General features: G+C 30.8%; 1 protein-coding gene across 1 annotated transcript in view; it reads right to left on the reverse strand.

The window, feature by feature from the left end:
- Nucleotides 1–21,637, reverse strand: part of LOC119599795 (vacuolar protein sorting-associated protein 13D) — a 487,269-nt gene that overhangs the window by 294,201 nt on the left and 171,431 nt on the right. The window contains exon 6 of the mRNA XM_037949667.1: nt 18,129–18,341. Coding sequence (XP_037805595.1) covers nt 18,129–18,341 — 213 coding nt within the window. The remainder of the gene's footprint in view (nt 1–18,128; nt 18,342–21,637) is intronic.

The raw sequence follows: 21,637 nt of genomic DNA on the forward strand, positions 1-21,637 counted from the left end.
AACACATCTTATAACAAACACATAAGAGAATCTTTTTTATGTTAAATATTTTCACTTTGGGTTAGGAAAAATGTCAAGTTGAGGTTAATTTCGATATGCGACCCTATACAGATTGCTTTAGAAATGTTGTAAAGATAAATTGAATTTCGAAATGCTGGCCTTTATGGATCGATCCTTTATTTGGTACATGATCTTCTATTGTCCCAGGGACGAAGCCTATTGAAAATGGTTAAGATCGATTCATTATTTCACCTAGCCCCCATACAACTGAACCCCCCAATAGGGCTTGTAATCAAACTACAGGTCGCAATTTTAGAGATAATTCAATGAAATGTGGCACATGATCTTTTATGGTACCGTAGACGAAGCCTATTGTAAATGGTTTACATCGGTCCATTATTTCACCTAGCCCCCATACAACTGTACCCCTCGAATAGGACTTTTAAAACTTGTAATCAAACTACAGGTCGCAATTTTGGAGATAATTCAATGAAATTTGGCACATGATCTTTTATGGTACCGTAGACGAAGCCTATTGAAAATGGTTACCATCGGTCCATTATTTCACCTAGCCCCCATACAACTGAACCCCCGAATAGGGCTTTTAAAACTTGTAATCAAACTACAGGTCGCAATTTTGGAGATAATTCAATGAAATTTGGCACATGATCTTTTATGGTACCGTAGACGAAGCCTGTTGAAAATGGTTTACATCGGTCCATTATTTCACCTAGCCCCCATACAACTGAACCCGCCGAATAGGGCTTTTAAGTTCATAATTATGTTTATATCTAAGGTAAGGTACAATTCAACTTAAATGCTTTATTATGGCAACTAAATCACATTATATTTTTGTCAAAGGTGTAGGGTATTATATGGTCGGCCTCGCCCGACTATAATTTCTTACTTGTTTTTCCATTACAATACAATTACAAATTATATTCTAACCTAATTTACCGAGCAGGGTTACGATAACCATACGACCGTTGTAGTGTAGCAGAACATGATCTCTGCTGGGAATCGAACCCACAACCCACGGACTAACAGGCTAGCACACTACCAACTAGCCTACCGGGGCACCCAAGAATATTATTATACACTCCTTTTGTGGGAAGTTTATCTGCAATATCAATATGCGGCCCTATACGCCTTAGAAATGTTGTAAATTTTTAGGACTTTATGGATCGATCCTTTGGTCACATATTTCTAATGTTCACTAATTTTTAGAATTATTGTAAATTTTATTATCATCACTCATTTACTAAAAGACTAGAATAATTAAATATTCGTTTTTTAATTGAGTACAATAAAATATACCCCTTTTAAAGTTTTTCGTATAACTTTACCTGTACGCACAAATATTTGCTCCTAATTATGTTCTTCAGAACATTAAAAATAAGTATAATACATACAGCTAAAACTCAAATAATTTACATTGAATGCATATTTTTATATACATACATATATGTAAATATCGTCATTCGTAGCAACTTTTAAGCGATATTATCAAAATATAAATGAATAAAAAATGCCTTAAAATCTAAAGAAAAATCGCTAGATTTCCCGCTAATAGCTAAATCATATTTTTCCCCGCAAAATGGGATTAAAAATCGCTAGATTTGACGAAAATAGCTAAATTGGCAACAGTGATGTAAATAGAAAAGAATACTACCATTAATTTATTATTAGAGTATTCAAAATAAATCATGACCATACTTAACATCATAAAATATATGTATCTTCATTAATGTCAACAGTCTTACTCAAGGTTATTTTTTCACGTAAACATAAAAATATTTATGCAAGTCATCACAGTTTCATCACTTTTAAATGTGCAAAAATTAAAAATTGTCTCCCTGCTAAAAAAAAAGTAACATATTATATACATAACATAAATAAATTGGTTAAATGCATAACAATTTTTTCTCAATTTCTCAAGTTTTTCTCAAGTTCTCAATTTTATAAAAACAATTTCCTCTACAAAAATGCTCATTACAAGTTACTCCTCTATGTCTGTCATTAAAAAGTGTGCCGGAATCCGTATAAACATACTACTATTGATATATGCTATGTTACGATCGGACTCATTGTAGTGAAACACTACAGTAATATTTAAATAAAAGAGTAGATAAAGAAATAATACATTATTAATTCAATAAAAATTATTAATGTGATTTCGGCGAATGTTTTTAACAGGTAATAATTCTAAATAGAAATTCATTTATTACACCCTTCACCTTCGTGAGAAGGGTATTTCATTCCGTTTGTAATTTCCAAAATATAATTTTTCGACCCCAAAAAGTATATATATTCTGAATCCTTATAGATAGCGGAGTCGATTAAGCCATGTCCGTCTGTCTGTTGAAATCAGTTTTATGAAGACCCCAGATATCTTCGGCATCCAAATCTTCAATAATTCTATCAGACATGCTTTCGAGAAGTTTCCTATTTAAAATCAGCAAAATCCGTTCATATAAGCAAAAATCCGAGACAACCTCTGAAAATTTCATAAAAAATAAATAGCATCAACACTGCTTATTCATTGCCTTTGTATTTTGTTTATTTCTTTCTTTCATATGTTTGGATGTCTGTTGGTTATACCGACCGTGCCTGTGTACAGCCGCAAAAATATTTGCCCCGCATTTTCAGTATTAATCTTATAATCAATACAAAATTAAAATCATTTATTGTTATTAAAAAAACTGTGAAAAATTTGCTTCATTTTGGTGATATTTTATATTAAGATACATCATTACTAAAAGTTTAATTTAAAAAACTATTTATCTAATTAAAATCATAAATTCTGATAAGAATAAAGCTCAAAAGAAAATTAAAACATAAACAAGTTTTACAAAAACAATTATCGACATAAATACAACAACAATTGTTTATCTACTTGACTTTTTTTCAAAGTCAATATAAGAGTTGCCAGATAGTTCTACTTTTTTACACTGTACAAAATAATATAAGAACATTTTTTGACTATGGCCCGCTTACTAAAAAATTGTAATATAAAAGGAGAAGATGAAAGAATGATTGTTTGTTGGCTCTGTCATGAATGTTGCCACTTTAAATGTAGTGGTTTATCTGGTCTAGTTGCTGAAGCTATTACGAAAAATAAAAGGCTACATTGGTGTTGTGAAAGCTGTAGAAAATTTGGTGTAAACTATTACCGTTTTTTCCAGGATACTAAAAAGAAATTTATAGAACTTCAGGATGAAGCTAATAAGTTAAATGAGCGTATCTCAGCATATGGCAAGTTGTTTGATGATTATAAATCATTAGATAATTTAAAATCTCCACCCCAGTCGTCTCTTAAACGTCGTAAATCTGCAAGAAACGCAAATAAGGATAAACGTGATGAACAACCTATACCACCTTGTAATTCAGAGTCATCCGTATCAAATGATTGCAACATTCCATCCGCGAATACTGTCGAATTAAATTGTAATAATTTACAATTAAGTTATGCTGATGCTGTCTTAAATACAGCTGATGTAAACTCTAATATTGCTTACAATCCTCCACAAGTGTTGAATAATGAAAACGTTCATATTCCTCTACGAGCCGTATCTCCTAAAAAAACTATATTTGTTTCCCGTCTTGCAAATGATACTACCACTGAAGCTGTTGATTACTACGTTAAAATTGCAATTGGATATGATGCTGATATTTCAATACAAAAGTTTAACTTTCCGCAACCCAGATCTATCTCATCATTTAAAATTACTGTTCCCATTGATATTTTTGAAACCTTGGTTGATCCGAACTTCTACACTTTTTCGTGAATATATATACAGACCCAGGCCACAAAATATAGCGACTCTTCCACAACGTGAGTTTGTTTCTCCAAAAAACTAAATCTAACTAATGACTTCATGTCTATCGTTTATCAAAATGTTCGTGGTTTAACAACAAAGCTGTCATCTTTATATATAGAAAGTTTTAACATTGATGAACATATTTTAGTATTAACAGAAACGTGGCTCAATGAGAATTTTTTAAATTCTGAAATACTATGTAATAAATTCAATATTTGTCGTCGTGATCGTGGCGGCAAGTCCACAGGCGGTGGAGTCCTGATTGCAGTTTCTCGTAATTTTCCATCTGAACTTGTAAATTTGGAATACCCACAAGATATAGAATTTATATCAGTATTAGTAAAAATAAATGGACATAAAATACATGTTACATGTTCCTACATTCCGCCATCTTCTCCATACATTACATGCCGAAGTTATCAAATGTATTGCCCGGTCCCTCCGAAATAATGATGCTATTTTTGTTTTTGGAGATTTTAATCTTCCATCTGTCACTTGGAATTATTTACCAGATGAAAAATATTTTGTCCAAACAAAGCTGAATTCGAACTTTGAAGAATTTTTTAACATATTATATGACTCAAGTCTATTTCAAATTAATGGCATTACTAATGAATATTCGAAAATGTTAGACTTAATATTCGTAAACGATGTGACTAGTTCCTTTATTAAACGTTCATCCCCAATTACAACTCCAGAATATTGCTACCATCCTACAATTGAGCTAAGAACGTCAATATCATATAAATCTTTCTCGACTTCGTCTTGTGAAAGTAAAAAAGTAAAAAAGTTTTTGCATTCGCTCGCACCGATTACAACATGTTGAATGAGCTCCTTATTGGAACAAACTGGTATAATATATTTACGTACTATACAGATGTTGAGCAAATGACTGAAGCCTTTTACAATAAATTAAATTCATTCTTGGATTTATGTGCTCCAAAACAAAGTTCTACAAAGCTATCTGGTCCACCATGGAATAATAAACAGCTGGTTCAAGCAAAAAATAGGAAGAACAAATTCTATAAAAAATTTAAACAAACTGGTTCTCATCATTATTACCTCAAGTACTCTGTTTGTCGAGCTGAATATACTCTGCTCAATAAATCATGTTACAATAATTATATAAACAAAGTGAAATATAATTTTAAACGTAATCCTAAATCGTTTTTCAAATTTGTCAATTCCAAAAGACAATCAACTGGCTTCCCCTCATCTATGAAGTTTCAACAAAATGAATCTAGTGATGAAGTAGTTATAAGCAACCTATTTGCGGATTTTTTCTCAACAACTTATTCTAAAGTAACCTATAATGATTCTGCTGACTATCCATATACTATAACTTCAAATCAAACAGTTTATACACAATTGATCGATGTTTCTAATTTAATTAAAGAATTAAGGAAACTAAAATTTACGCATAATTTTGGTCCTGATAAAATCCCTAGCAGTATTTTAATTAATTGTGCTGACAATATTGCTATTCCTCTTACGTATTTGTTTAATAAATCATTGAAAAGTGGTAATTTTTCCAGCGTTTGGAAGGATTTTTTTATTGTCCCATTATTTAAATCAGGAAATAAATCGGATATTTTAAATTATCGTGGAATTGCTAAATTAAGCATAATACCCAAATTATTCGAAAAGATCATTACTGAACAATTATGCTATCAAGTCTCAAATTTAATATCCCCGTATCAACATGGATTTCAGAAAAGATGCTCAACTATAACAAATCTTCTTCATCTAACATCCATAATTTTTAGTGGATTTCTTCAGCAGCACCAAACAGATGTAATATATACTGACTTCAGCAAAGCTTTTGATAAAGTTAACCATTTGCTTTTGAGAAAGAAACTTTGTTTATTGGGGTTTTCCGAAAGTACTCTAAAGTGGATTTTCTCTTATTTAACAAATAGAAAACAAGCTGTACTTTTTAAAAATACTTGTTCCAGAAATATAGATGTATCATCTGGGGTACCACAGGGCAGCCACCTTGGTCCCCTACTTTTTTCGTTGTTTATAAATGACCTTCCCCAAGTTATTCATGGATCAAAAGTCTTAATGTATGCGGACGACGTTAAAATATTTTTAAGTTATCGCGAAGTTCTTGACCAGCAGATCCTTCAAGATGATTTAAATTCGTTTTATATTTGGTGTAAAGTAAATCTTATGGAATTGAACCTAAAAAAGTGCAAATATATGCGATTTGTTAGAAAGAATCCAATACCGGATTGATTTACATCAGCTTGAAATGGTCGATCATTTTTTAGATCTGGGTATTTTACTGGACTCCAAGTTAAATTTTATATCACACATAACAATGATAGCAAATAAAGCCAGGGGTGTACTAGGATTTATAAAATGGTGGGCTAAAGAGTTCAACGATCCTTATGCCACTAAATCTCTTTACACATGTAATATGGGACCCTATATATAAAAAATATTCAGACGTTATTGAATCTGTACAAAAACAGTTCCTGCTCTTTTGTCTTCGTGGATTGAACTTCAACCCAATAAATCTTCCCTCATATTCTGCTAGGCTGGCGTTGATTAAACTTCCAACTCTTAAGAGCCGAAGATCAATGTTAAATATATCATTTATTTTCAACATAATCAATGGGAATGTAAGTTGCGGTTTTCTAATCCAAAATATTTCATTTAATGTACCTCGTCGTCCTTCACGTCATTTTGTTCCCTTATCGGTGAAATTTTTTTAAAGCGAACTACGCCAATGCTGATCCAGTGAGAAGAATGTGTATTGAATTTAATAAATTTTTTAATAAATTTAAGAGCATGATGTTGTTAATTTGTTGATGGATAGTGATGAAACTTCTTAGAAGTTATTTTTACTACATTCAAATAATACGATAAACCAAATACTGGATATATATCCATTAATTCTTTAAGAAAATTAATTTAAAAAAATCCCTTTTAAAAGTGTTTTTTGTAGTGTTTAAAAAAATCGGTCTTGAATTGACCCCAAGTATGACAGAGGGTTAATTTTTGAAGAAGTTTGATTCCTAGATTTCTGGATATATTTTCGTGTAGTTTGTCAAAATGAATTCATAATTAAATACACAATATTTTGCTATTAATGAAGAATATTAAATATAGAAAAACTTGATTTTGACCCCGGTTTTTAGAGGGTTAATGATTTTTAATTTCGGAAATTTTTTCAGAAATAACTTTTCATGGACTCGGAGATAATGATCGCAATTTAATTGATCAAAATTAAGCAAAAATTGGTAATAATATAATTTTTAATTAATTAATGGCAAAAACTGCCTTTTTCCCGAAATCCTTCAATTTCACATCGCAGGTACGGCAAAACTATTAGAGGTATTCTTTCTGTGTTTAATTCTTATATATATCCTTTATAATATCCAGTATAGAAAACTTTAATTTTTAAAAATCCATTTAACAAAATTTTTTCAAGTTTGAAAATGGAGTTTTGTAGATGCTGCTAAAATAATGGCCCTTTTTTGACCACAGACTAAACCAAGTAAGCGTTATCCAATTTGAACAAAAATTCGTACTAGCACATTTATGAACCTTATAAAGATAAACATAATATTTTTTGTAAAATTTTTCAAAACTAACAAAAATTTTCTTATAGGGTGAATCCATATCAAAACGGACAGAAAACAGCAATTTTCGGATTTACCATCTCCGATTTTAATGAAATTTCCCACACATATTATGGTTTGAAAGTGTTCTTTAAATCAATGACTTTATGTTCGGAATCCCATTCCAGACCAAAAATATCGCGCTTTGAAAATTTAAAAATATGTTAAAATTGTCTAAAAGTATATACATATAATTGCCCATAACTTTGAAATTCCTTTAAGTACAGGATAATTTTTGATTTCGTTATAAAGCCAAAGAAATTGTCTTTAAAATCGTGCAAATAAAATATTTTACTTCCAAAAGGTTAAGGGTCAATTTTTATAGTGTATTGTTCGATGCCAAATATATCAGACAGCCTCATATTAAAAATTATAATAGGACATGGTATGAGGATACCTATACTCTCTTCTATATTTTAGTGAAATTTTTTCGATGGAGACTCGTGTAGTTCAGGAGTTATTAACCAAAACGTAATTTAAAGCAAGTTTTTTTATACAAAATCGTATGAAAAATTAAACAAACAGAAAAAAATACAAAGTGGAATCAATTCAATTTATATGGAAAATGCTATGTATCTCTTAAACTGCAGGACCAATTTAAATAAAATGTGCAAGAAAATTATTAAGAACGATTTAACCTTACTGAAAATTTACCTTGTTACCGCCCTGTTAAAATACAAGGTGAGGTATGTCGTGTTAAATGAGAGTACTTCGACTATAAAAAAATATTAAAGCTTCACAAATCTGCAAATAAGGACCGATTTGGCTGAAGTTGAATTTTTCTTATAAAACTTAATGGTAGTACTAAGTTATAAGTAAAATTGAAAAATTATTTTAGTTTAATTGTTTAACTTTTGTCCACTACTTTATTTAAATTATATCTCTTAAACCCTTAAACTTAATTAGTATTGCAATATGGATCTAGCTTTACTGTATTGTATAGATTACGAAAAGTTTATGATCAGTTAAATTTGATCTCATTTATAGATGATAGAAGCTTTAAAATAATTTTTGAAGTCGAAGAGTTAACTTCTTAAACGCTGTTTTCCACCTTTTATTTTAATATTGTGATGACAAAGGATACCTCCAGTAAGGCCTGATCGTCCTTCATAATTTTCTTGCACATTTCATTTAAATCGGACCAGTGGTTTATGAGATACAATGTAATTTACCATATAAATTGAAATTGATTCTAATGTGTATTTTTTCTGTTTGTTTAATTTTTCATACAATTTTGTATAAAAAAATGGTTTTAAATTACGTTTTGGTTAATAACTCCTGAACTACACGAGTCTCCATCGAAAAGTTTTCACTAGAATATAGAAGAGAGTTTAGGTATCCTCATATCATGTATTTTTATAATGTTTAACACGGGGCTGTCTGATCTATTTGACATTGAATTATACACTATGAAAATTGACCTTTAACCTTTTGGAAGTGAAATATTCTGTTAACACGATTTTAAAGACAATATCTTTGGCTTTAATATGAAATCAAAAATTATGTTGGACTTTAAGTAGTTTCAGAGTTATGGGCAATTATGTGTATGTACTTTTAGGAAATTTTAACATATTTTTCAATTTTCAAATCGCGATATTTTTACATTGGAATGAGATTCCATTCAAAAAGTCAATGATATGTGGAACATATTATATATTTTATATGTGTGGTAAGTTTCATTAAAATCGGAGATGGTAAATCCGACTGCTGTCCGCTTTCACATGGATTCTCCCTATATTTACTTTTATATGTCTTCAGAATCACAAAATTCTCGGGGGAAATTTTAATAACTCAACCATTTTTTAACCAATTTTGAGTTTTTCTTTTTGGAAAGACAATTTTGTAGACATTATGATTTTGCTATAAAATGCTATAAAATAATTAATACTTAAAGCCTCATTTTGTGAAAAAACTCCAAAAAGTGCCATTTTTCCCATATAAACGCATTTACAAACTTTGGCGGCGATGCGCGGGCTCTTACCCTCAAAATAATTGAATAATATTGTACAGTCTTCCATTTGACGTTAAAATACAACATAATTTCACTATTAGAAGTTGATCCGAGCGAAAAGCCTATTTTCGACCCACCCTATTGGTGCGTGATGTTTTTGATTCCAAATGACCTAAAAAAATTATTTTCATTACTTATACTAAGGATATTACTTAGGTATATCCTTAATGTACATACATTAGTTACATCCTTAATGTACATACATATTATGATTTAAAACTAAAGCAACTTCTTCATATCCTTTCTGATCCTTTTGAATGTTGTTCCATGGTTATTTTACGCAATCAAAGATTATGTGCCTTTTAGTTTCTCTATCCCATTATGTGAGCCGATCTGCAATGATCCAAAATTATTCAATTGGAGTTTAGATTAAGGGATTGAGTTGTTCGATGAAAAACGTGAACACTTGATGTCTCCTACTTATTACCTGTCAACATTTGTGGTGTGTTTTTTGACATTTTTGAGATATAATGTTATAATAATCGGTATGTTTAAATAGACTTTTATCCAAAATTCGGTCAATTTTTTTGTTTGTGAAATGAGTTCAATATCAGAGTTTCTCTGTGCCTACACGGACCTATGCAATACTCAGAATTATGACTGCTCTTTACTAAATCCCCTCATCTGAACCCCAATTGAATAATTTTGGATAATTGCAGATCGGTTCACATAATGATATAGAGACATTAAAACGCACAACATCTTTCATTGCGTAAATGGAACAACATTTAAAAGAATTAAGTAATGCCCCTGAAGGCTTCTATGACTCCCTTATGTGCTCCTGCTATATAATAATATCGATATCCTATGAATTATGTTAAACATTAATTTAAAAGTTGTGCCTTTTTTGTGCTCCTTTTCATTGAAAATGTTTGTTGGTAAAAACAAAAACCTTATATAGTATTCACTAAATGTATTATCGTTCGACGTTCAGAAACTCAGTTTCCTGGACGTAGTTCTAAAAATTTTCCAATCATCTGCTATCGCCCTAATTGCCTTCTGGCTGTCGGTAAATATGTTAAGCCGTGTGGGCGCCATATTTATTCTAAACCAATTTACGCGTTCCGTTATTGTTCAGAGTTCTGTCTGAAAGCTAGTGTTATGATTAAGTAAACGGTGGTATATTTCTTGTTCAATATAACCCCATACCCGTTTTGTTTCCCAATTTAGAGCCATCCGTGTAGCAATGGATTCCTACTGGTATTTGCTTTAAAGTTAGCCTTCGAGTATACATTGATGACGTGTCCTATAACCGCTTTTGGCCAGTTCTTAGTTATGAGCCGTTCGGCTGTAAGTGCCGCCTCATATCTTATATACGTTTCAATTAGTGGAATATCTAGCATTGTTTCCAGAGCCTTGGTTGACGTAGTGCTCATGGCACCACTTATACCCAAACGGCATGTACGCTGAACTTCCTGCAGTAGTTTTTTTATTACACTTTTTTCCCAAAGAAGTCCACCATATTGAAGCATAACTTGGAATTGATCTAATTATACTCAATGTGTCATAGTAAAGCTAAGGCCCCATTTCAAGCCTATGGTTATTCTACATAGCGCCCAGCGCCGATGTGCCTTGTTAATCCTTTCCTAAGTACTTAACTCTGCCTGTTACCGGTATCTTCTTTCTTAGGAAACAGATTTTTTTTTGAGAAAAAACATGTTTCCGTCTTCGCCAGGTTAACATTGAGGTCTCTAGGTTGAGCCCATCTCAAGACCGTGTTCAGAGCCTATTCAGCCATTCTACACAAGTAATTTGGATCCTTTCTCCTTAAAAGTATTACGACATCGTCTGCATAGCAGACAGGTCTAAGTCCTTTCTCGGTTAGGGTCCTTAGGAGGCTATTTATCGTGGTTACCCAGAGAACACGGGATAAAATGCTCCCTGTGTTGTACCGCGAAATACCCTTTTCCTGATGGATATATTGTACATCTCGTAGCATATCCATCTGTTCCTTAGCATATAGTTGATTCAGTTACGGAGCAACCGGTCAACATAAAACGAAGGATTCACCTATATAGTGGAAAACTTCATTCAACGACGTTTTTACCGATCGTCCCTTTACATAAGCATGCTGCTTAAATTTGATATCTTTGGTATACTGCTTTTAACCATACTATCGACTATCCGTTCCAAGGTTTTAACTAAGAAGGACATACGACTGATCGGTCGATAGGAATTAGGTGTCGCATAGCAGTTCTTCCTGGTTTGGGTATAAATATTACCCTTGCATCTTGCCATTTAATGAGGGTATATGTTAATTTTAAGTATTTTAAGTATGTAACACATGTGCGGAAACCAGTCCCGCCTCCCTCTGCAAAAGTGCCGGGAAAATGCCATCCGGTCCTGCAGCTTTATAGGGCGCAAAGTTTTTGATGGCTTCCTTGACCATGCCAGTTGTAATAACTATTTCTGTGTTAGAACTTTTCTATCATCGATACGTCATGTACGCTATCTACCTGTTCACAGAAAAGTTTCCATGAGTCTCGTTTGGCTTTTCGAACGATTTTCTTATATTCACCAAGTCCTAGTATACTGTCTTTTTACGCAGTGCCCCGTTAAATAGTTTGCGAAGAGTCTTCCCAAGGATCCGGATCTCCCTGTTACTCCTGAGCAGATCTCCAGTCTCGCACAGAACAGCTACCAGGGCACTTGAACGTTTCTACATTGGCGTCTATATCCCCTTTATTTCGACATTGAAAAGTGTCCTGTTCTTTAGTAACCCAGTAAAAACTTTCATTACCATGTAAGGGATTAAAATGCTAAAATTCACTTACACAATAGCATTTTAAGTCATTATTTTAACACGGTGATGTCATTGGAGGCAAGTACTTACCACAAACGATTACAAGTAATTAGAAAAAGTAGTCATTGTAAATCGCATGAAAAAACGTGTACAGCTTCTATATCTTTACTGGCAAGATGACTAATGAATTAGAAAGTATTTATATAATACATTATTAGTAAGACCTTATTAGACCACTTCTATGTAATCCAGGCGATATGTAGTAGTCATTGAAAAGTATGTTGTTAGGTAAGTAATTACAATTGAAAGCTATTACCCAGTTTTTGCTGGGAAGGTCTCGAATATTGTTAAATTTTTAGTTTTAGACTTATTCCAAAATGTTATTGGCTTTGGTGTATTTAGCCATAGTATTTTGAATCTTATGTACCGATGCACAGTATCGGATTTTGCCAATTTAGGGGGACTGCCTTTGTTTAAATTTAATATGAGAGCTAATTGTCCAAATAATAAACAAATGTATTTAAAAGTAAAGAAATGTGACCTAAAACAGAATAACGGTACCCAAAATGTCGTGTTTATTACAGAAAATTAAAATCTACTTTTACCTGCTGCATGTTCCCTAACTTTGAACTATTACTTTTTTGTTTTTGAAGATTTTTTAATTTTTCTTTTTGTCTTTTGAAGTTAAACCTTAACCCCACTTGATTCTGGGGTTCTGTTGTACCTATTTGATAAAATAATATATAATCTATTGGATTATAAAATATTTTTTGCACCTTTTTGCATACCCCACACAAATTTTTTCAAAAGTTCAACATGAACTGGCAAAAGTTGCGTTAGTACATGTTTGATGTTTGGCGTTCAGCTGTGTCATTTAAAACTTACATAAAGTCTTGGATTTTATTTTAAGAGATAACGTCAATGAAAATTAAAAAAAAAAAATACATAAACAGCCAATAAAATATGACCAAAAGCAACAAATTTTACTTTAGAAAAAATATATTTATTGTTTATGAGCAAAAAGTACCAATTTTACCCGTTTTTCCCCTTTCTGGGCCATGTTACGAAAAAATATGTAGCAATTGATGCTTCCTAGTGTAGATCTATCAAGTTTTGGTGTGGTTGTAACATGTACTGGCGTAATTAGAATATGCACAAAAGGTGCAAAAAGTACCAAAACTTTAAAATTTTTCTAAAGATTAATATTTAATTGATGTTATTTTAACTAATTTTTCACTCATATTTAAAATTTTGACTCTATAAATATATTTTTTACAAATGAATGTAGAATGCCCTATTTTTACATCCTGAAAGGTTGGCAGTCGCAAAAGTACTTTACTAATACATATGTATATTTAAACGTTTTGAGAGATAAAACACAAATATTTCCACGTTAGAATAAAAAATTAACATTATAAAAGAAAATACTAATTTTACCCGTTTTCTACCCTTTTGTGCCTTTCTGGTCCAAGATAAAAAAGTGATAAGCATATTGACGTTTTCATAGCTCTATGTTTAATAATTTCAAAACTCAGAGTTTAGTCCCCCTAAAATTGCAAAATCTGACACTGTGCGATGGTCTGAAAAGGAGCGCTCGTCTGAAACTCTCCAATCCTGAATTTCGTTTACAAGCTCTTCTTGTATTATATTGACGAAGGTAGCTTTATTACCTAAGTTCAATATTATCAAGTCTTTAGTATTAAAGAAATCCATCAGGGCTTATCCTCTGCGATTGGTGTTTGTACCACCCCAAGCTAAACGATGGGAGTTGGCACCACAACCTGTATGTTGGCACGACCTTGCCTCAGCACCGTTGCATCCGATGTTGATAATCCTGATGAGAGGAGAAAACATAAGTTCGTGTGACATAAGATACATGTTCTTTGGAAAGACCCTGTATCAGCGTAGAAAAGATGGAAATAAACGTGATCCAGAAACCTTGTTGCGAATCGTCCAAGGTTCCTGGATAAAAGCAATATCTATCTTACCTTTGTTTATTTTAGCCATCAGAGCGTTGATCTCGCTCCGATGGAGGTTATAGTGAGATACTTGTCTATATTTTTCTAAATTTTTTTTTTTTGTTTTTAATTATAAACTATCTAATATTTTTTATTTTTAAGTTCTGACATTTTCGTTTTTCCTATTCTGAAGTTGTTTCAAGTATTTATTTAAAATTGTTCATGTTCACATTTGTACTCTGTTCATATTTGTGAAAAATTATGGTTTTTTCATGCGAAAAATATTATGTGCAACATATGTAGTCTATCTCTCGATTTTGGAAAGCTTGTTTTAATTTCGTGCGAAAGAAGTGCTGCTTATGTTTTTTCGTAAATTGGGAAACAAGGTTACCAGATAAATTTCGCAGTGTTTTTCACAATAAGAACAGAGTACTGGTTTTGCGAAATTACTTCGCAAACATTTTGTATCTAGGTTGACAGCATTTCGCACGAAATTTTGAACAGAGTACCTACCTTTCATGCTGAACATTGAAAAACAAGTAAGAAAGTATAGTCGGGCGTGGCCACCAGTTATAAATATTAAATGTGATTTTTTTTCATAATAAAGTATTTATCTTCAATACAACCTTGTTTCCGGTACATTTAAGCAATTTATGGACGAAAAACTAATTTTCTGAATAGGGTTTATATGCGGGCTTGGGACAAATATAAACCGATTTCGGTAAAATTTTGTGAATAGATTTATATTTATATAATATTTATTTATGCTGGATTTCATCGCGATATTAGCGTTTATATGCGAATTTTGGACATTCAAGTCATTTTCTGAAGGTCACTTCGTATGGGAGCTAGGGTCAAATGAGGCCCGATATTTATCGATCTTTCATCAAGGCTTGTATAAAACTTATTTGTGCTGCTTTCCATCACTCCAGATATAGCTATATTTAACATAATTATGATCCCAAAGGCCCTTTTCGGGGTGTTCTGTTGTATGGAGGCTAGGTGAAATAATGGACCGATTTTAACCATTTTCAGTAGGCTTCGTCCTTGGGCAAAAAAAGTTTCATCGAATTATATTGAAAATTGTGACCTGTACCTTGCACACAAGGTTTACATGGACAGCCAGCCAGCCAGACGAACATAGCTTAATCGACTCAGAAAAGCCGATTGGTATACTTTAAGGTGGGTATAGGACGAATATTTTTATGTGTTACAAACATCAGCACATACCCAATATACCCTCTCCACTAATGTGGTGTAGGGTATAATAGCTATATTAAAAAATGTGGTTTGTGTCTCTACTAATTAAATTCGAATTTACATACATTTACTTAGAAATATAAAATTATATATATAAATTACAGGATCCTGAGTAAATGAGAATTTCTAAAACTTTTTAGTACTTTTTTATTATTCAACTACAGAGCCTTCTTCTGCTCAAGTATAACGATTTTTTTCTTTAGCGGAATGGTGAACTCTCCTCGTAGAAAAAATTAATTGCTCAATTTTGTATCTCGATTGCCACTTCAGCTGCCAACATGATGTGGTTACTGGAAGTTTTTTAGGCAATAGCTTGGAAACTTTGTAAATAATGAACGTTTTACTCATTAATAATATTCGTCCAATGAGTTTTTGGTTGACTTAAACCATTTCTAGACTGACCTATTGACATAAACTTTCAAATGAGTGAAACATTTCTCTGCTGTAAAAACAATATATTTAAAATATTTTTAGTTAAAAATTGTAAATATCACTATCACTATTATTGAGTGAGGCTTATATTTTTCAATTCATTACTAAACATAAATAAAAGTGGTGAATAGTTTTGAACTACCACTGATTATTAGTGATAGTTAAAAATAAGTGCACTACCCCCATCTCTGTTAAACTAGTACTTTTTGAATTTTTAATATTGAACTTAAAACATTAAATTAAACATTCACGTCTCGAATGAATATAAATGTGTAGGAAAGGATTTTTTTTTTTGCATTTCGTTCTTCAACGGGGATTTTATGAGTTTTTTATAATATTGAATCTTGAGTCCTGAGTAAAAGTATAATAGGGATCTTTTAGTAGTTTTTCGTTCTTCATCTGGTACATTTTATGTTTTCTATAATATTGAACTTAGAAATATAAAATTGAACATTTTGGGTCCTGAGTGAATTAATATCTATAAAGAGTACTTGTAGAGTAAATGAAAATCTGTAAAAGGTACTTTTTAGTACCTTGTCGTTATTTAACTGGTTTTTGAGGCTTTTGAACGAAGAAATTAAACATGTCCTGAGTAAATGAGTTTCAATAAAAGGGGACTTTTTGAAATTTCTATGATAATGAACCTACAAATATAAAATTAAACATGAGTGAATGCAAATCTGTAAAATGGAATTTTACAGATTTATTACAAGACTGGCATAATCCAAAATTAGTTCAAAAATGAACTAAATGCTACAAAGCAAGCGTTATACTAAAGTATTTCATATAAATTTATCAAACTTCAAATATTTATTTTCGGTATGAGATCATGTTTGACTCATGTTTTCACGAATATTAGTTAAATAAAAATTAAATTTCAGTTAGATTATAAACTATTAACCTCTAGTTTAATTTTTCATATGTATCCCTTGATTTATTTAAAAAATAGTAAAATGTCATTAAACAATCAAAGCCATTTTTCTCCAAACGACTTTTTTTAGATTGTGCCAGTCTTGCTGTAAATGAGCGTTCATTATAGATATAGATTATAATATATAGACAATATAGATTTTTTTCAGTTTTTGCTCAAATATTTAATATAGAATTTTTTGTTTTATTTCTGTTATTCCTCTAATTATATACAGCATTATTCAAATAGATAGAGTTTTTTCGAATTTTTGAACTTTGGTGTTAAATTATTCCCAAGTGCCTTAAAGGGTAATCTACCTTTTTTTCACTCTCTTTTAAATATCGGACTATATACGATAAATTCCAGTAATTTTTGGTAAATATGACCGAAAAATAAATATTATTTCGATTCGAAAATTCCCAAATATTGCAAAATTTGAATTTTGAAATTTGTTTAACAAAGATTTGTTATCCAATCAGCCTAATTTTTTGTTCTTTTTTTTTATCTTTCCGAAATGCTTACTCTGTGCGCATTACGATTCCTTTACAATAAAGTTCAAAATTTATTACTAAATGGTCAAATTTGAGCAAAAACTGAAAAAATCGATATTTTCCCCCTTTTCCCACTTTGAAACTTCAGAGCCGTTGCGGCACCTGTTAACGTTATCCAATCAGCCTAATTTTTTGTATGACATAGTTTTACAACCCATAGAACAATTCTAGAAGGGGGAGACGGCCTGTCAGACAAAATTTGTTTTCCTTCATACAAGCTTGAATCACTCTATTGTACATATATACATCAAATCCGAAGAAATACACCTAGGCCTCTATCGGGTCCGTTGTGCGCCTTAACCAGTGCCTAAGGTGGGAATCGATCTCTCCGCCTCCGTTTTACTGTACTATTTTATTCGAAGTTTTTATAGTTATAGATATAAATTTCGAAAAAAACACAGCAATTGATATCGTATAGTTTCTAAAGATATCTATATTTTCTAAAAATATCTAATACCATTATACTTATTTAGCTTTTAAATAAGGATAATGATATAAAAAAATTTATTTTAGTCATACATAGATATTTTTCTTTACTCCTTCACCAAAATAGCGTATAATTTGGGTGGACACATTCTGCGTAAGTACGAATAACTGTACTTAAGCAGATAACAACTCAGCTCTAACCATGTGAAATACATAGTTCCCGTGGTACCGATATGTATTTATAATTAAACCGAAAAATTTTAAAAAACAAAAAAATCCACTTATTGTTTAAGGGAGATTATCGTTTATCGCTGTCGAATATTTCTATTTCTGTCTATTTAAATGTAAGAAAGCAATTATTTTTCACAATTTAATACTAATACATACCATTTCTTTTATATCGCACTTCTGAGCAAATTCCAGTCTATGTGTAGTTCTATTATACAGTTGAAAGCGAGGTGTGAGTGTAATAAATGTTGTACAGCTATATAACCCAGTTCCCCTTTGCACATTTACACCAATTACATAGTTAATTTTTGACTGCTCTGCCTTTAACTCGCGAAAAGTAGTCTCTTTGTGGATTCCAAAACTTTTACACCACTAAAATTAAACAAAAATATATTTTATTAGATTTTTATGGAGCAAATCTTGCGTGCTTATTATTCGATCCTAAAAAGATGTATTCATATAAATAAAGATATTCCCAGAAAAAATAAAACGAAGTACTTCCAAAAGAATAACATTTATCACCACTTCAAAGTAGCACAAAGTTTTTACCACTTTAAAATAAAATATTATTAGTATTTCATTATCGTAACAAAATACATTAAAATTTGTACTTAAAGTATTCAATCGCTATCTGGAATCATTATTTTCAAATTAATACTGCTGTTTTATACATAAATTATTTTTTGACTTGGTTCACTTGACACGAACTTGCCCATATAAGATTTTTAATATTAAAATCAGATATTTTTACACCCACCTTTTTTAAATACAATTTTATTAATTTTCATATAACTTTGGATCTAATTATTCTAAATATAGGTCCTTTTTAGTTATTAGCACCAGGTCTTTCAATGACCTATCATTGAGCATGCCGTTCCCAATATATTGAACTTAAGTAGATAGTTTTTTAACGTGTATAACTCCTTAATTAGAAGAGAGCAAACAAAAAATAGAATTGTAGTATTAGTGTCAAAAGCAATATCCCGTTTAGGGTCGTTAACGTGTTCCTATCGTTAGTCACTGTAAATAATTTTAAAAATAATCATGACTTAATAATTTCAGACCTTTATAGACAGTTTAATTCCAAGTTATATTAATGTTTTAAACAATTTTCATGAAAAGTAATGCTTTCATTGATCCAAGACAATAAATAAATTAATTAATTAATTTTTAATTATTTCCATTTTTTTTAGAAAACAGTAGCTTAAATTGTACCCCCTATACTTCTAGCCAAATTTAAATATAAAAAGAGATCTGGTAAGTTATTTAAGTCTTATTTCATTTTGTGGTTCCATTAAAAATGTCGATTATTTGCAGAAAATGTAAAAAATGCATCTGACCGTTTAAACTTTGGTGGGAAATGTATTGGATATAAGAGAATCCTATTTTTATTGCTTCCTAAAGTATAACAGGTAATTTCAATAAATACATACTTTTGTACATATAGTGTCTCTCATAAGTATTCGAATTTAGGTGAACTATGAAAAGAAACCAAATTTAATAGTATATTTTGTGTGCAAAAAAAATAAATTAATTTGTTATATTGTCTAGACATTCCTTAGGTTTGATATCACGCTTTTTAAAACTTGAAAAATTTACATTTACATAAATTAAATTAGTTTTTTTTTAAAAAGTCCATAAAATTGCCTCACAAAAGTATACGAATTTTTCCTGTATTTCATATTTGATCGTATTATACGAAACACAAATTTTAGAATCGAATGGTTTTTATGCTTTAAATTGTTTTAAGGGGTTACTATCAACCGAAATGATATATTTTTAGCCAAATTTTTTGGGGATTTGTACCCTCTTTTTATGTAATATCATTAAAATGGCGATTTTTTGCAATATTTGTAGTATTTTCTCTTTTTTTCCAGAGATAAAACCAAAATTTGATATTGGGATTTAATAGAACCCTTGGAGTATCTAAAAATTGTATTTTTTGTTACAATAATCTGTATTTGAACGATCCAAGATATATTATTGATATCATTATTCTGTCGCTAATTCAATATACTGGAACTTAAGTCCATTTTCATAATACTAGGGTCAAAAATTTTCGGGGAAAGTTTTCTTGTATATATTCTTTTAGATATCAGCTTTTATATATTTTAAGTTTTCAATGTATTGTGGAAGTGTACAACTCCAAAACATGCCTCGAAGAAATACCATTCAATACGATACCAAAAATACATCTTGGAACTTTTAAGTACAGATCCTTATAACAAAAATTATTATTTTTAGATACCTCAAGGGGTCTATTAAATTCCAATATTAAAGTTCGGTTTTATTTCTGAAAAAAAGGCAAAAAAATTGCAAATATGGTCAAAAATCGCCATTTTAATGATATTACATGAAAAAATGGTACAAATGCTCCAAAATTGTGGAACAAATGGACCCAAAATATATAATTTCGGTTGATAGTAACCCCTTAATACAATTTTAAGCAAGAAACCACTCGATTATAATTTTTGTGTTTCGTATAATATGGTCATATATGAAATACAGGAAAAATTTGAATACTTTTGTGAGGCAATTTTATGGACTTTTTTTAAAAAAAGTTAAATCAATTGAGGTAAATGTAATTTTTCCAAATTTTAAAGAGTGTGATATTATACCTTAGGACTCTCTAGACAATATAACAAATTTATTTATTCATTTCACACATAAAAAATATTATTAAATTATATTTCTTTTCAAAGTACAACCAAATTCGAATACTTATGGACAAAAAAAAAAAAAGTTGTGTCAGTCACCCACTAGGATTAAAGATATGTTAATAACATTTCCAAAAATATAAAAATTATTTTTTTGCCACGCCTAGAAATACCGCCCTTTTTGTTTTTTATATATTACTCCGCCATTTTAAGTCCGATCGTAACATATCATATATCAATATTTATGGCTTGGTTGTAGCTACATTTCACCCTTAGACGATTTTTAAATTAGACGTAACATTCTATGCCCGACTTCTGATATCTCGGATACTTCTCCAAAATCTGAAATTGTGGCTATACAATAATAAAGAGCTTTTAATTATATGAAATATAGGCTTTTGAAATGCTCACTTTTATGCATAAACAGCTATTTTATAGAAATTTAAAAATGTTCATATATTCATTATCACCGTCGAAAACATTTTTTTTTTTTGGAAAATGAATTATAAAACTGTTATTTTTTCAGTTACAAACCCTTCCAGATCCTACTTCCTATCAAAAAAGAGGAAAGTTTATTATATCCTACAGCACTATAGTAGTTTAGCTTTGTCCATCCGACTTGTAATCAAACTACAAGTCGAAATTTTCCAGATAATTCGATGCAAATAGACTGATATATTTCATTTTACCCAAGGACGAAGTTGTTTGAATATGGATTATATCGAAAATGTTTGAAAATGGATTATTCCCCTTGCCCTCATACAACCGTACTCCCCGAATAGGGCTTTGGAGCGATTTATTTCTAGTGAATAAACAAATTGTTTAATAGTGAAACCTATTAGTTATTATGATAGTTGACAATGGCGTATATAAAAATGGATAAATTGGACTTTTTACCTTACCTTTTGTTTTTTGTCAATGAAATCGCTAATTTTGGTCGGAGGAGTCCATATGTTTTTGACATATGTTTTGATGCAATACATTATAATCAACAATAAAATCGATTTTTAA

Source organism: Lucilia sericata, unplaced genomic scaffold (genome assembly GCF_015586225.1).
Source record: "Lucilia sericata isolate MDLA Ls3-8-SP2 unplaced genomic scaffold, ASM1558622v1 Contig000088F_arrow, whole genome shotgun sequence".
Lineage (NCBI taxonomy): Eukaryota > Metazoa > Arthropoda > Insecta > Diptera > Calliphoridae > Lucilia > Lucilia sericata.